This window comes from Anabrus simplex, chromosome 10, assembly GCF_040414725.1.
Source record: "Anabrus simplex isolate iqAnaSimp1 chromosome 10, ASM4041472v1, whole genome shotgun sequence".
NCBI classification, from domain to species: domain Eukaryota; kingdom Metazoa; phylum Arthropoda; class Insecta; order Orthoptera; family Tettigoniidae; genus Anabrus; species Anabrus simplex.
Window position 1 is genome coordinate 76,104,759 of NC_090274.1, and position 18,038 is coordinate 76,122,796.

Here is an 18,038-nt window from a genome sequence, read left to right on the forward strand (position 1 = left end):
AATATTATGGGCTTTACATCCGCTAACTATATTATTTATCACTTTCAGAGACGCCAAAGTGCCAGAATTTTGTCCCGCAGAAGTTCTTTTACGAACCAGTAAATATACCGACACAGTACTGACTTATCTGAGCACCTCCAAACACCACTGCACTGAACCAGAATCGAACCTGCCAAGTTGAGCTCAGAAGGTTAGCGTTCTACACCCTGAGTTACTCAGCCACTTATTTCTAAGAACTACAGCACATAAATATACTTGTAATTCATGGTGGTTCATCCTTTATAAAAGGAATTTCAAGCAGAGTGAAAATAATACCTGTATTTTGCTTAATTTTTAAGATATTGTTTCTTGTTGTTTTTTGAAAAATGTGTACAGTTTTGAAAATTGTTAATAACCAATTAAATGAAATGGCGTATGGCTTTTAGTGCCGGCAGTGTCCGAGGACAAGTTAGGCTCGCCAGATGCAGGTCTTTTGATTTGACTCCCGTAAGCAACCTGCGCGCCGTGTTTAGGATGAAATTATAATGAAGACGACACGTACACCCAGCCCCCGTGCCAATGAAGGGAAAAATTTCACGAACTTGCAGGGAATCGAACACTGGACCTCTCTGACCAAAGCCCAGCGCTCTAACCATTTAGCCATTGGGCCGGATGTTATAACCAATTACATCTCGAGACTTTTTCACACTAAACAATAGGTCAATAATAACATGTACATAGGGCGACTTTCAACAAATTCCGCCGAATAATTTCAGAGACATCGATTACTCTAAAAAAAGGAAATACGATCGCTAATGTGTGAAGAACACTAATCCATTAGTTTAATAACTGGGACCCGTATTTTTATGCATAAATTGTTTTAGATGGAAACCTACCTTTTTATAAGCATCTTCTAGCCGTAACATTTTTCTGGTAATGAGATTTGCATAACAATTAGGGGATGTGATGTTTTTAGAACCCCATCCTACATATTCATTACAGGGAACCGGAATTTAATGCAGAAATAGGTTAAGATTAACATACATTTATTTTAATAAATATACTCTTGTCCTCAAATTATTCTTGTAATGAGATTTCTATAGCAATTAAGGGGTGCTTTTTAGAACCCCTGTTGTTTATGCAACACTTCTGACATACCTGAAGAATGGGCCAAAGGATATGTTATAAGCTAACAAAAATCCATTCCTACATACTTAAAAGAATAAGTTGGTGCTGAGCGAGTTCAATGAGAAATATGTAAATAAAATTACTGGCAGGAGAAATTAACTTCAATTTGTTAAAATTTCAAATATTTAAAAGTTAAAAGGCACGAAGTTTAATATTACTTGTTCCGAAAATTAAATACATTTCACTGAAATTACAATTTATCTATGAGTGCTGGAATTAGTTCGGAAAAGCCGAAACGTTTTAAGTAAAATTAATCTGTAAAATGGAACCCCTTAAAAAGTTGGAGCCTCTTCTACTTACAAATCCTTTATGAACAATAATAAAAAAGGTATAATTTTGTGTTTCAAAACTATTATAGTTCTTTCGTAAGGCACTCATTTTGGAAGACGGTATGATTATATACACAGAATATACGACTTTTTATGAACAGTGGAAATTTTTATTATTTTTCACTTGGCATTATTATTTGTGGCCCTGCTATCACATTCGACTGTCTTCCAGGAGCAATGAGCCCGTTGCCAGTCAGGGGCGGCACCGAAAGGTTTGGAGCCATCAGGGGTGACGTATTCGTTCACTTGATAGTCGAGTAGCACCTGGTACTTGTACACGTCCGAGCCCAGTTGCTGAAACAGAATTAAATATTTCACATAATACAGTTTTCCTTACACAAGTTGATCAGAAACAACAGCTTGTATACAATATCACGACTAGTATACGTTCTTGCAAAGGAGACGTACTTCATTGAAGACATAAGATTTAGACTGCTACTTTCAGCGACAAGGAGTTATAGGGAGTTGCAACAGGAACTGCAATCAAAGAGTGCTATGATATGGGATGAGTTTTACTCAACCGATGCGATGATAAACAGGGATTGGATACGCGGTGGATATGAACTGATGCATACAGTGACCAGGTTTGCTGTACACGGGTTCCACCATAAGGTGTGCAGAACCTTGAGATTTCACAAGCCGGGACGAGGCTGCGTATGTGTCCTTGCGACCAACGATGCCATATATACATATGTACCATGCCATCGAATGTGTCCGTAGAAAAGAAAGCTTGACACAATTGTGTCAATAAGTGATGAGGTTTTGCACGCATTGATTGTACAGGGATAATAATTTAAGTGTTCCGACCTCTTCTCGCATGCCGTGGGAAGTCCCGAGCGAGCGCCATATGGCTTCTGTCAACACGGCGATTTAAGAAGTGTTCACTGCAATGCGCAGCTGTTTAGCCCTCTGTCCCTCAGTTAGAAAATATTGGACTTTTAAGGTGTGTTGTGAGGTTATTATCACAATGGTTAAATACACTATAGAGCAAAGAATATTTTTGGTCGAGTGTTATTTGCACAAGAAGAAGAAACCAGTTAAAAGGTGTCTTTGAAAATTCCGTAGACAATTTCCCGGTGCGACAGTACCATCAAAACGTTACGTGCATCAGCTCGTTTACTGGCGTAGTACTGGTTCCGTAAGAAGTAAGAAAAAAAAGCTAAGGGGAACAGCTCTCACACAAGAGAGGTTAGAAGATATATAGGAGAGACTCCAGGTCAGTCACATAAGTCACTTCGGAGATTAGCTCAGGAAAGTGGTATTTCACCTTCTTCAGCACGTAATGCAACAAAACTGTTACGTTTACGACCTTATCGGACTCATTCAGTCCATAACATACTGCCTACAGATTTCAATGCAAGAATACGATTTTGCAATTGGCTAATAAATAGTGTCCACGACGGTATTGTGGATCCGAACTTTCTTTTTATGAGCGACGAAGCCTGGTTTCATTTGAGTGGATATGTCAATTCACAGAACATTAGAATCTGGGATACAGACAACCCGCACATTTTACAGCCGAGACCTCTGCACGATGTGAAAGTGGGTGTGTGGTGTGCTATCAGTGCCCGACGAGTTATCGGTCCGATATTTTTTTCAGGACACGATTACTTCTGACCGTTATATTCCCAACATTCTGGAACCATTTTTTGCTGAACTGACTGAAGAAGAGAAAAAGTACGGCTATTTCCAGCAGGATAGTGCAACGGCCCATACGGCGCATAGTTCTATGCGACGGTTGCGGGAAATGTTCAATGATGATCAGATCATCAGTAAAGGCTTATGGCCCCCTCGTTCGCCTGATTTAAGCACATGTGATTTTTATCTATGGGGAAATCTTAAATGAAAAGTTTACAGGAATAATCCTCGAACTGCATAAGAATTAAAAACTGAAATTAGGAACATTGTGCGTTCTATCGGTGTCCATGAACTACAAACTGTGCTTCAAAATCTCATTACAAGATGTGAAGCATGCATTGCAGCTGAAGGAATTCACTTTCAGCATCGTCTGTAAATACTGGTGAGTTCAGTTTAATTTCCTGGTTGATTTATTTATTTATTTGTTTATATATTTATTTATTACTGGCGAATACAGTTTAATTTCCTAGTTGATATATTTATTTGTTTACCCATTTACTTATTTGTCCAGAGCAACTATGTAGCCGGCGAGTTCAGTTTCGTTTAGTTTCTATAGGCACAATCATGCCGCTTCTTTGAGCCGACTATGCCTGCTTGTCATTGCGGCCACTGCGCTCGCTGTCTCGGCTTCCCAGCGCGCCTAATCCTCGGCACTCCGCTCTGTACTTTCAAATTAATCACCCTGTATATTATTATTATTGATGTATATCTGAGTGTATATATTATGACCATTTGGTTGCAATAAATTTATTGTAACTAATTGCATAAGAACATAAGTAGTAGGAGCACACCGTCAAGAAACTCCCACTGTTAAGCAACTCCTACACACGCGATCTGCTAGGGTTAGGGAAAATTCTTACACAACTAAGCTTTCCGACATCTTTTATTTTTAATAATGTACCCATTTTATACAGCTGCCAACCTACAAGACGAAGTCTATTATAGGGATTAAATTTACTTAACATAACGCCCCACCAAAAGGCATTGGCCTTTTGCAGAAAAATAATAAAATGAAACAGATGCACACAAAAAATGCACTAGTCAAAAATAGGGCACACACGATTTTTATAAGAATACGTTGATAACGTTCAAGAAAATTGTAGTTTGATAATCATTCCCAGTTCTTTTCTGGTAATACACACAACTTGTTGATAGGACGCATCATGGCACCAGAAGTGGTGTTGACAGCAGCTACTCTGGCGAGACCGTCATCTCCGAGATGGACCTTTTACACCAATCCTCTTCTCCAATGAAGAGGAGGCAGGTTGTCATCCTTGATGAACACAAGATCGCCAGGACGTAGGTTAGGATGCTCTTGTGTCCATTTGTAACGTTGCTGAAGTGTGTTGAGGTAATCCTTATACCATATATTCCAGACGTCTTGAGTCATTTTTGTACGTGTCTCCATTTAGAGAGACTATTGATGGGACAAGGTTTGAGATCGCGGCCGGGAAGTGACGTGAGTTGCTCACCGATAAGGGAGTGTGATGGAGTGAGATAGGATGAATCTGTCGGATCATCGCTAAATCTGGATAGAGGGCGACTGTTCAGGCAAGCTTCGATCTGTGAAGGTAGGGTAGTTAATACTTCAAAGGTGAGTATTGTTGTTCCCATTGTTCTTCGAAGATGAAATTTAAATGCCTTTACCATGGATTCTCAAGCACCTCCAAAATGAGGTACAGATGGAGGGATGAAGTGCCCGGTAATGCCTATTCCTTCTGCGATCTTCACAATTTCTTTCTCTTGCTTCCCATCTTGTAAGAACTTCTGAAGTTCCTTTAATTCCCTCGATGCACCAATGAAATTGGTGCCATTGTCGCTGTAGTTATTGGCAGGACAACTTCGACGTGAGTTGAAACGTCGTAGTGCTGCCATGAATGCACTGGTAGTAAGATCAGAGATGATTTCGATGTGCACAGCTCTGATCGAAATACGTGTAAAGTTTCCAGCATAGCCTTTCCTGTTGTCTTACTTCGTCGTGTGCCTATCCGTATTAGGAATGGGCTAGTGTAGTCTACTCCGAAGTTAATAAAGGCTCTAGTAGGTGTAACCCTAAATCTTGGGAGGTTTGTCATTTTCTGTTGAGCTGCTGATTTTCTCAGTCTGAAGCATGTGTAGCATGAATGAATGCATTTCTTAACGATTTGGGGAATCCTCGGTATCAAATATCTCTGTCGCAGCGATGAAATGATTAGTTGAGGTCCTTCGTGTAGTAATCTTACATGTTCACTCAGGCAGACAAGTTTGGTGAGGTGATGTTCAGGAGGAAATATAAGTTGATGCTTGGCTTCGTATGGAACTGGTGCGTTTTGTAGTCTTCTTCCGACTTGAAGAAAACCATTTTGGTCCAGAATTGGGCTCAGACTCTTCAGTATACTATATGCATCAATAGCCTTACCTTGTTTGAGGCAGAGTATTTCTCTTTGATAAGAGACCGATTATACGATTTTGATACAGACCCTGAAGGCATTATTTACCTCTTGTGGTTTTAGTGGTGATGTATCGCGCTCACTGCGAGTCTTCTTGCAATTGGAAGAGAATCTGAGACACTGACCAACAGTTCTGAGTAATCTGTTTAAGGATGAGAAGCGATTCAGGAATGTATCATCGTGTTTTATGACAATATGTTATAATTATTTGGTCAGGGATCTTCGAAGTGTCCCATCCTGATTGTGATGGTCATGATGCAGGGTCTAGACGCAGCCAGCTGGGGCCTTCCAACCATAGTGCACTGTCTTGAAGAAGCAGTGGCTGTACTCCTCGTGATGCAAGATCTGCTGGATTGTCCAGTGATCCAACATGACGCCAATGGGAGGCTGGTACAGTGTCTTGAATTTCTGCCACCTTGTTTGCGACGAATGTTTTTCAATTTTGTAGGACATGCGCGTAACCAAGCCAATACGACTGCTGAATCAGTCCAAAGTAGTACACCATCGGGGGCAGTGCGTAGAGTTTCAAGCGTTTTCTTGATGAGGCGAGCCAAAATTAAGGCACCACATAATTCGAGACAGGGGATTGAAATCTGTCTTAGAGGTGCAACCCTTGATTTTGCACAAAGAAGTCTCGTGGGAACCTCGGCTTTTTGGTTGACAGATCTCATTACACTGCAGCCCCGTAAGCAGACTGTGAAACAATGCAGAAGCCATGTATCTCGATATTCTTCATTATCCCTTCACTGAAGACCAGTCTTGGAATTGTGAAATTATTAACTAGTGATATTTGTTAATATAGGTCAATCCAGGTATCGAGCAAATTCCCGAGTAGTTGATCATCCCATCCTGAACCTTCTTGCCACAGGCGTTGCATGAAGACTTTGAAGAGAGCAACTACGGGAGTTATCAGACCTAGTGGGTCGAATATTGATGATATTGTGGACAGCACCATACGTTTTGAGAACTTGGACTCCCTTGAGCTCGATTGATGTGGCTGCAGGCTACAGTTGATTTGAAATAGGTCCGTTGAAGTGTGCCAAGTTAAATCCAATGTTTTACTACGTTGCTCTCACTGTCAGTCAATGAATGTTTGTATTCTCGTAAGTTCTCTGGGATTGATTCAAGGAGTTGTGGGCTATTTGTGCACCACTTTCTCAACGAAAATACTCCAAGCTGAAGAAGGCCTTGAAGTTCGATTCTCAGCCTTAGAGCTTCATCCAAAGTCTCTGTTCCTGAGATGCAATCATCAACATAAAAATCATGGCGAAGGACTGAAGCCGCTCGAGGAAATCTGGTTGCTTCATACTGAACCACTCAGTTCATTTGCAAATAGTTTGGATTTTAGCCTTCGATATTGGAATTACATGAGACCACCATGAAAGTCATTGTATAGCAGTTTATTATATAAGAGAGTCTAGATGGAGCATTTCTCGTGGAAACATAGCAGCAGTATCATTATGTAAATTCCAGAGACTCATAAAAGGAATTTATTGCCCAAGCGAAGCTTCTTTATTAATAGTGTTGGACGCGCACCACTTCATGATTCTCGCGGGCTGACAAAGCTTTGGAGGGAAGAAGAAATTAATTTAATATCTCCGGCTACAGAAGAGATGCACTGGATTCGATAAAAGAATTGCAACCTGCATAATTTCCGGTAAATTTTGATATGCAACATGGCTATAATTATAAGTGCATACGTTAAGTGAGGTACTTGTCACTCTTTGTGCGGGAGAAGCTTCCAGTCGCGGGCGCGGGGTATACAGACCACCAACACGCGAGCGTGGTAACGCCAGCCTGATTATAAATACATGACCGCCGAGCGCGTCAGATTCATTCATTGACTGTACGGCTGTTAGAACGAGGTCGTCACGCTGCGAGTCGGTATCCAGAATAGCGTCTTATCTTCGAGCTGCATTCACCTAGCACGATTGTATCTCGGGAAAAGTAAGTAATCAACATGGATAATTAAGCTGAATTCTTGATATTACATGCGCTGATCTGCTGTCATGAGAGGATGTGCTGCTAATAATTAGACTGTTTGACTAGCAGCTTCATATTATTTGAGGTCCAATTGTAACAAACGTAACACACGGATTAATGAAGGCTCAGGTTATCTATTGTGTCAGGAAGTTTGGTCAAAGTGAAAGTCTAACATGAAACTGTTACCATGATGATAAAGAGAACATTTAGGTATCAAGTCTAAACTCTGAAAGTGACTTGGACAAAAGACCGTGTGAGGTATGGTGGTAGTGGAAACAGGCATCGAATACGGACTGTGTGTAATAGACATTTCTTTACAGTTTTCCCTACATCAACCCAGTACGAGCTACTGCCCATTTATATTGAGGTAGCAGTAACGGGAGCTGAAGAAGACCATGAGTCCTCACGACATCGGGAGTCGACCTAGGAACATCTGGCGCACCTGCTCATCACGACACCGAAGGGGACATCCTCCAACCGTCTGAGAAGCTGCAAGAAATGTTCTCGCCAGCCAGAATGTCTCCAGTCCTCAACCCGTATCTGCATCCAGCGTCGAAGCCTGTCATGATGCAGTAATTCTAGCTGTCCAATGAGGGGCCGTTCCGTCATGTCCATAGATCAGTTCAGGTCAGAGCTTTCCAATTTGTAAGAAGCAAGCAATGTTAAACTCCTCAGGATAGGAACAAGGTTGGCCGTCAGCCAACATGTAAATTTATACTAGGGTAGTTCGCTGTACAGTATAGCTATGCCCAGGACTCGAATTCAGTATATTAAATTGTAGGTTGCATGTTGCATATTCCTTGTTTGTGTGATAACTTTTCCATTCAGTATTATTATGATTGTGTACTTGTTGTCTCCACTTTTAATATCGGACCATCTGTAAGCGATGTCAGGCAGGCAGATATTGTTGATAGAGCATTGTCAGGTACATATCTTTGAGGTCTTATATAATTTATTGGAGATCGTGACTTATCCCTTAACTTACTCAGGTTAACGTGTCAGGAGGTGCGTGTCATCATGTTTGAGAGAGATGAGCATTATGTAATTAGCTGACTGTGCAAATTGAAGTAGAGAAAGCCCTAGCGCAGATTAATAATGTGTTATATGAGTTTGATATGCCTGGTAATGGCCAAGTAGTGATAGCGCAGTGGATTGCGCCTTTGTACAGTAATGGATAAGCCCAGTGGAGGCAGCAGTGAGATTATGCTGTATTGATAATGAAATAGATACGATTGCATGTAGCCCATGCATGATTATGAGTGCGCTATGTGGGTCAGTTTCCGTGAGGGACAGTGAAAGTAAGATTCACCCTGAAGTTGGTTCCCCAGTCGTCAGCTGTAAGCTATTTATAGAAATAAAGCATGGCCGACACCGGTCACGTGCCGAGAGTGAGCGAGGGAGGAAGGTGTGTGACGTCACGACACAGGAATGCGGCAGTAAAGCAGACTGCTGTCTGTCAAGTGTTTAGGGAGACATCGACCTTTTGTTACGGTACTAGTTGTGATTACATTTCCATTTGTAGTCGCCATTTTATACGCCTAGCCCTTTATGTACTGGTCATAGGACGACGTAGTAGAGTTCCTGTTATTTTTTATCGTTATATTAGATGCCTTGCTCTTAGCTGGCCCAGGGATCGATGCTCTGTTAGAGCACTGTATAATGTCTGTTTATATTAGTTAGGTGGAGAGTTCTGAGGAATGTGGCATAGAATAGAGAGGAGTAGGATGATGCTGTTAGACCAGTATTTGTATAGATATCCGCTTTATACTCCATTACTTACCCTGATTTTTTATGCTTGTTACAGTCAGGAGGTTTCGTGAGTGTGTTTTCTCGACCACTAAGTTGCTCTAACGATCGACGGCTCCATATTTTATTAATCCCATGTATATTTGGACAACTCTTATATTTGTATTTCATCAATCTTGATTTTATTGTAATAAAACCCTTATTGTAAAACTTTGAATGCAGCATAGTTTTCTCTTATTTTTGTAGGATCTATTTTACCTTGCACTTTTTGGTATCCTCTTTATTTATCTAATTAGGCCCTTGTTTATACCCTGATACCCTGAATCAAGCACTCCTGAGCTGCTGAAAGTGGATACGCATCGCAAGGTAAGCTATGTGCCGAGCACCCCCATTTTGGGTGGTTGTGTGTATCACTATAATGCACTTGGTTCGATCTCGGCGTTTGCCTGATGGGAACCAAGGCACTATAGGACACAATACGTAGCCAGCTGTACCAGGCATCTTGTAGCTAAGTAAGCTGCTGATGATGTGCCATATGTGACGATAGTGAGGGCGTAGGATTTTCATTCGTCCTGAGGGCTTTATCGCCATAATATGCATTGCAGGGGTTGATGTTTTGGGTGCACTGTTATTTGTCGGTACATTTTCTCTATGTCAGCTTTAAAGGTTATTCTATGCATACGAAACCTCATGACCAATGAGCATAAGTCGTCTTGTACTGTTGGTCCTACCATCAAAATACCATTTAGTGACACATCATTGTCGGTTGTTGTAGAGGCATCAAAAACCACCCTTGTCTTGCTAGTACTGCTCGAATGGTTGTGAACCGCGTGATGAGGAAGGTAATATTCTGTTTGTCTTAGTGTGGAATTTGGTTGAAGTTCGACCATGTGTCCAAGTGCTTCATATTCCCTCATAAACTCGACATAATCTGGACGAAGGTTGCTCCGCACTTGCAATTTTCTCTCCAGGAAATGAAAACGTTGTCTTGCAATCTCCTTTCAGCTTCCTAGGTTTATTTCCTTTCTCATGGGTAATTCTACGACGTATCTTCCACTCTAATCCCTTAAGGTGGTATCGATGAAATTTTTCTCACATTCCGCATGTTCTGGTGAACGAATTTCATGACTTACTTCCTCTATGGACCAGAATCGTTATATTGATTCTTAAGACCGAGGTCAGACCTAATAAAGAACGCATTAGATCTTTGCCCATTGTCTTCTCGTCCATTCATTTGCTGTGGATACTCCCCGCTTATAATCCATCCTAACTGAGTGTTCTGCAGTGTGGGATATCCTGCGCGAAATTTCCTCCCCTCCTTCATGAGATGCAAAAAGAACTGAGCTCCGATTAGTAAGTGAGTACTCTGAGGAAGGTGGAAACCTGGATCAGCGAGGATGACATTCTTTGGGATATTCCATTCCTTGAGATCGATGTTTGACGCAGGGATATTGCCAGTCTTCCTACATCCCATATTGAAATTAAAGTCACTGACTGTCGACTGCACTTCTACGTTTACCGATGAATCAGCTTCGGGTATCATTTCACCGAATACTTTCAGGGGTATAACGGTCGTTCTTTTCTTAAGTTGAAGTTGAGTACCGCCTGCTCGGATATGAAGTTGCTTTGGAAACCGCTTTCTAATACGCCTCGCATGCGATGATATCTTCCGTTTGAGTCCTTGATTTTAACCGTGGCTCTGCTTAGAAGAACCTGAGTGTTTGGAGTACTTCTGAGAGAGTGATACGACGATTGGAGTGTGTCGTTACCTTGTGGGTTTTGTATCATAGTGTTGTTTATGTTAGTTTTTCCATCATTCTGATCGTTTTGGTGTAGCAACGTGTGGTGGTATTTCTTGCATACCTTACGTGTAGTACTGGATCTACATGCCTTCCAAGTGTGTGATGGACTAAGGCAGTTACTGCAGTGCTTGCTATCTTTGATCAATTTGAACCTTTCACTAGAACTCAAATTGAGGAAATCAGGAGATTTATATAGTCTGTGCTCTTCTGAGCAGATGTAGCATCTCTCTGCTGTCGAAATGTATGATTGTTATTGTGTTATCAAGCGTGGCGTTGATTTGGGGTAATTGTTAAGACTGACTGCAGGTGGTTGGGGAGAAGAGAAGAGTTGTAGTGTCTGACAGCTTCTCTCCAAGAAGCTAATGAGCTCCTCGAATTTAACTGCATCGGAATGAGAATGCTCCTTTTCAAATTCTAACCTTAGTTTTTTGTCTAATTGAGAGAGTAGGCGTTCATTAATAAGTAAATCTAGGATACTTGGTTGGGCGTTTAGGGCATTAAGTGCATCTATACTGCCCTTGAATATATAGATCAGTTTGCGTATTTCACTCTCCGTGCAATCTAATATATGTGAAGTTTCCGTAATTTGCCTAATGTGTTCAGCTGCAATTAATTTGGGTGAATGATAACGATTAACCAGAATGTTGTAGGCTACTCGAATGTTGGCGTCAGAAATGCTGATATTTCTTATGCTGTCCTTGACTTCGCCTTTAGGAGAGGGGAGAAAGTAGTGGAATTTCTCTATGTTTAATAGGTCACTATTGTTGACCACCAGGCCTTCAAACGTATCTTTGAAATGCAGCCAGGTAATTAGAGTTCCACTAAAGGTATGGAGATTTATTTTCGGTAATTTGATATTTCTAGTCATGTCTTGTGATGACTGAGTGAATACTTCAACATTACCTGACATGTTTTGTAGACTGGTGGCCTTCCTTAATTTAGCCTCCAGCAAGACGATTGTGTCTTCGAATTCTTCTTAGTAGATCGTGTTAGATTCCTCAATTTCTTCATCATGCGACTCTAGTTGGCTTTGAATTTGCTTGAATTCTTCGTTGGTGGAGAGCAATCTGATTTAACCTGAATGAGGTTGATATCGGCAGAATTTATTTCCGACTTAACGAAGTGTTGAATGCGAGTTACACAACCCTTCAAGGTTGTTCTCCTTTTGGTTAATGTTCGTTTTATAGAGTCTCCCTTATTTATAGAATATCGTGGTGCTATAAAATGAGTAAGATTTCGATAAGTTATTACAGTGTAGTGGATAATAATTATTCCGAGGTAACACGTAACTTTCTTGATGAACGGAAGAGTAAGTGGGAACTAATTACAAGATTTTATAAAAGTTCGTGAATTTGTAAGTAGATGGTACTAGCCAGGGTAGTTGTAGCAGTGGACGGTTTTGGACCTTGTAAGAAGTTATGACCTTGGGCGAAAAGTAGCGCTAGTTGTACCATAAACTAGCTGCAAGTTTCTTGATAAGTTGTGACTTTGAGCGAAAGTTTAGCTACGTTAACTTGGTCAAGCATCTAATGTTCGTTTTAATTCGATCAGAATCATGAAGTTTTATACTTAAGTGACTGTAATCCAATGGGTGCGTTAATTACCTTACATAGGACGGTGAATTGTAGGAGCTTGAGGCAAGTTCATCCGGGCTGCGAGGACCATGAAATAAATGTGAACTAAGCTTTCCGACATCTTGTTTTTTTAATAATGTACACATTTTATACAGCTGCCAACCTACAAGACGAAGTCTATTATAGGGAATAAATTTACCTAACACATAAGATTTAGACTGCTACTTTCGGCGACAAGGAGTTATAGGGATTTGCTACAGGAACTGCAATCAAAGAGTGCTATGATATGGGATGAGTTTTACTCAACTGATGCGATGATAAACAGGGATTGGACACGCGGTTGATATGAACTGAGGCATACAGTGACCAGGTTTGCTGTACACGGGTTCCACCATAAGGTATGCAGAACCTTGGGATTTCACAAGCCAGGACCAGGCTGCGTATGTGTCCTTGCGACCAACGATGTCATATATACATATGTACCATGCCATCGAATGTGTCCGTAGAAAAGAAAGCTTGACACAATTGTGTCAATAAGTGATGATGTTTTGCACGCATTGATTGTATATTATTATTATTGATGTATATCTGAGTGTATATATTATGACCATTTGGTTGCAATAAATTTATTGTAACTAATTGCATAAGATCATAAGTAGTAGGAGCACACCGTCAAGAAACTCCCACTGTTATGCAACTCCCTGCACACGCGATCTGCTAGTGTTAGGGAAAATTCTTACACAACTAAATAAGATTGTTTTCTATTCGGCCAGGGCATGGACATCCGCTCAAGAAGAAGAATAAGGAGAAGAAGAAAATACTTAAATCTTCTGTAATGGCTCTTCGTTATAAGAAAAGTCATATTGGCTGACTTAAGCCACAACATGTTCAAAAGGGAAGTAAGCTCGTAGTTTTACACGGCTGTTGGTATCGTGATGATACCCATGATACTTGGTGTTTCATGTTAACTGTACGTATGTGTATTTTACTTTCCTTCTCAAAAATATCACATGCCTCAACCGAGATTGTAACCATAGCCACCTTGGTGAGAATTAATTGCGTGTATAACTAAGTCATCATTCGCGAGATATTTTTAAAAGACTGTACAGCAATTAAACGACTGACTTTAAAAATGTAATAGTATATGACAAATGTCGAAAGTTAAAAGCCTTTAAGTTCATTGTACCTCTCAAACGTGTTCCCCCAGGCCTGTCGTAAAAGGCGACTAAAAGGGGCCCCAGGGGCTCTCAATTTGGAAGCATGGATTGGGACCACGTGGCCCTTAGCTGAGTCCTGGCATACCTGCCACTTACTTGTGTCAGACTCTTCACTTTCACCTATGCTATCTAGCCTCTCTTGGTCTACTCTCGTTCTTTTCCAACCACGACGGTATTAAGTTTTGAGGCCTATGGAGTCTCATTTTTATGTCCTTCGGGGCCCTTGCCTTTCTTTGGCCGATACCTTAACTTTTCGAAGTGTAGGATCCCTCGCATTTTTCTCACCGATTAGTGTTTATAGAGGATGGTTGCCTAGTTGTACCACACTTAAACCGTTCTGTTGACTGATCCACTAGTTCTTTTCCCGCTATACGGATGTGGGCATATAAGATTCTGATCTTCACTACAACCCATTTTGTAAGTAATTGTACGATACGATGATCTGGTTGGGTTGCTGGAGGTTTCTTGACAAAATGTGAAACGCACAACAACAATCATATCTTAAGTGGTGTTTATTTTAACACTCCACAGCATCAAAATCCTGCATTTCAAGACAAGTGTTCACTCTTGAAATATTACCAGTTTGGCTTCCCACACAACATACTAAGCAATGTCGATGTTGACATCTACATGTTGATATCTACGGGCACCGCTGCTCAATTGAAACATAGGTTAAGCCGAACCTATGCTGCTACACTTGCCTTATCAACCTTTTAACAACTCAGAACTTTCGTACATAATTTACTGTAAAATCGTAAGGTCTGAATCTAACAGTTTCTACACGTAATTTGAAACTTTAAAATAGTTCCCTCAACTACAGGTAGGACATAGTTAAAATGTGAAAGATTACCTCTATCGTCTTCATTCGCCATATGCTCCGAGAGAAATCACATATGCAGAGGGACGAAGTAAAACAGAAAACGAAAGTTCTGAGAGGTACAACTAGATGGCGCGCGGCAAAGGTGTATCCCTGACTGGCTGCCCCAGTACAGGTCTTTCTGATTGACCTGTGCGATGATGATAATGATGAAGGAAGAGGGTGAAAATCCACTGTCGGCACATAGCCTTCTTCTGTTCAATAATACCAAGGGATCTGCTAAAAGCTTAACGTGTCCATCCGACAGCGTCATATGCTTTTACTTCCTATCAGCAGTGCGAAGGGGTCTGGAATCGAATCAAGGTTTTTGGTACGCAATCTAATGATTGTACACCACCACATCTCCTACCCTACATTCTGACGGTGAACGTTTCTTCCAGCACCGGGAATCGAACAGACTAACCACCGTATCAGACCATATATATATATACTTGGTGCCTTAACCATAATTACTACGAGCCGGGCTGTATATAATATAATACTCCCATCCCCTAGATCCGGATCACCGAAGACTGAGGACAGAGCATTCATTCACTGCAATCCACCTGTTTGATATATGCATTGCGTTATCTTTGTTGTAACTACTTCTCTATTACCGGTAGAACATTACATATTATAATTAAACTTCATAGTAATTATGTAACGAGCCTCCGTGGCTCAGACGGCAGCGCGTCGGCCTCTCACCGCTGGATACCGTGGTTCAAATCCCGGTCACTCCATGTGAGATTTGTGCTGGACAATGCGGAGGGTACAGGGTTTTCTCCGGATACTCCGGTTTCCCTGTCATCTTTCATTCAGCAACACTCTCCATTCTCATTATCAGTCATTAATAAATCACTTTGGGAGTGGCGACCCCATCGTACTAACAGCCTATATATGATTCATTCGCACATCCCTGACCCGGTCAAAGACTGGAAAACAGGTTGTAGGTTTTCATTTTCATTTCAGTAATTATGTAAATTCCACATGTATTCACGCATTTTTCTCTCCTTGTCCTAGATGTAATAGAATGTTGCATATTCTCGACAAATATGTACCATACATTTCATTATTTTATTTATCCTTATTTTTCTTTGCCACATGATTTTTAGAATACAGAAAAATATTGCTGTTCTTCCCGATGTAATCCATTATTTATTTATTTATTATTTATTTATTTATTTATTTATTTATTTATTTATTTATTTATTTATTTATTTATTTATTTATTTTTTATTAATTTTTTTATTTATTCTTGTTTCGTATCGACCGACTAAAGTCCGCGATATTCAACTACTGTGTGGTTAGGGTGGGTTTTGATGTTTTTTAACAAATACATCAGATTCATCTTTTAAAATATAACCATCTAGGTTAGAATTCTTTGTCTATTTTTACTTTTCTTTTATAATCCTTCCCCAGTGCCTCAGTCTCCCTACAGACTCTCAACAGATGCGCCTCCTCCATTATTTCTCCGCAGTATAAACAACGATTTTAGTCAAGTGTGTCCCTTATCCCTTTATATATCCCCATTCCCAATACTCCTCCTACTTCTCAGTCTGCTTTATTAATTCATATTCTTTGGATAATTTCACAGAATTCACATGATGTTCTTTCAGTCTTACATTCCAACATTATTATTTGCTTCTCAGTATCTTTCACTCTAATCGTTAACTTCTTTCACAATTTCTTATCTCAGTCCTGCATCTCTTCATCCCATTCCTATTCTGTCAAGCATCATATTAACTTTCATTAGCCAGCAATTATTTACACATTTCATCTGGCATTGGTATTTCCCTACCGTCTCCCCTTTAAGCTATATCTGCTTGTATACTTATATCTTCACACAGTATTCTAACTCCCCTATTAGCTTCACAATCTGGTAGACCCATTGTTATGTTGCAGAATTTACTACTAATTACATCTGGTTCTTTTCTATCAATAAAATATGCACCAACTAAAATAATGAAGAATAAGGTACACTTTTGTCCTAGAATATGTAACATCATTACATCTACAATAACACAAAAAGGGCGTGATAACATACTTCTTAAATTCAGTATTTGGAATTACCCTCTCCAAACACATCTGTCAGAGCATTTTTTAACTCGTCTCATTTATTGATTTCACATCCTATATAAAGTTATTATAATTTCTAAGTCATTTATTGACGCCTTCGTGTTCTATACATTCAAATCACCACATTTATTTTTTCTTTAATTTATTTACGCACGCTGTATATCTACAAAGAGTAATGGACGAATGAACATTGGCCTCCTCTGGAGTCATCTCTTGTATTTTGGAGGAAAGTCAAGAATGGCTTGTGGTTTTTGACTCAGTAAATGTCCATGTATATTGTATATTGAAAGTAACCCCTTCACAGATGCCAGAAAATAATACAATATAAATTAGATTGGAAATGTTTTAGAATCTGCAGGCGATGCCTATTTCTTACACCGCAAATATTTAACCAAAGTCAGCTCGGAATGTTCGAAGAATGGCAATACCTGTGTGAGAGGGTTGGTGTTGGTGGTGAAGATGCCGGCAAAGCCTCTGGATCTGGCGATTCTCAGAACCTCCTCCTCCATGAACTGTACCACTTTAATGTTCTCCTGGTAGTTCAGACACTCGTCTGTGCACATCATGAAGCTGTGCAGCACTTGCCTCCTGCCTTGGGGTAGTTTCTGGTCCCTGTAACAAACCACTAGATTTATAAAGACGATCGTGGGGAGGATGAATTAGAAGACGCTATTTGTAGGCATAGTTCTTGGAAGTGAGCATTATCATTTGACAGGGTAGACCATGGGACACTACTGGCAAAAAATGAGGGCTACTGAACTAGTCAAAAGAGTGATTGAATGAGTGGCTATATTTCTAGAAAACAGAACTCAGCCAAGGTGAACCTTTATCTGACTCTGTAATAATTAAGAGGACAATTTCTCAAGACAGTATTATTGAACCTTTATGTTTTGTTATATTTATAGGTAAATGATATGAATAATGAACCGGAATAAGAGATAAGGCTTTCTGCAGATGATGCTATTCTCTACAGAGTAATTAATAAGTTACAAGATTGTGAGCAACTGCAATATGACTTCAATAATGTTGTGAGATGGACAGTAGGCAATGGTATGATGATGAACGTCGTTATAAGCGAGTTTCACAAATATGAAAAGTCATCTCGGGTTTAATTACTGCGTTGATGGAGTGAAGTTCCCTTATGGGGATCACTGTAAATACGTAGACGTTAACATAAGGAAAGATCTTCATTGGGGTGATCACAAACGGTATTATAAATAA

General features: G+C 40.2%; 1 protein-coding gene across 1 annotated transcript in view; it reads right to left on the reverse strand.

The window, feature by feature from the left end:
- Positions 1–1,215: 1,215 nt before the first annotated feature.
- LOC136881920 (beta-alanyl-bioamine nonribosomal peptide synthetase ebony-like) overlaps positions 1,216–18,038 on the reverse strand; it is a 319,523-nt gene continuing 302,700 nt past the window's right edge. Inside the window, exons 14-15 of the mRNA XM_067154366.2 lie at positions 17,246–17,429; positions 1,216–1,790 (exon numbers count right to left, since the gene is read on the reverse strand). Of these exons, the coding sequence (XP_067010467.2) occupies positions 1,617–1,790; positions 17,246–17,429 (358 nt within the window). The 3' untranslated portion in view covers positions 1,216–1,616. The remainder of the gene's footprint in view (positions 1,791–17,245; positions 17,430–18,038) is intronic.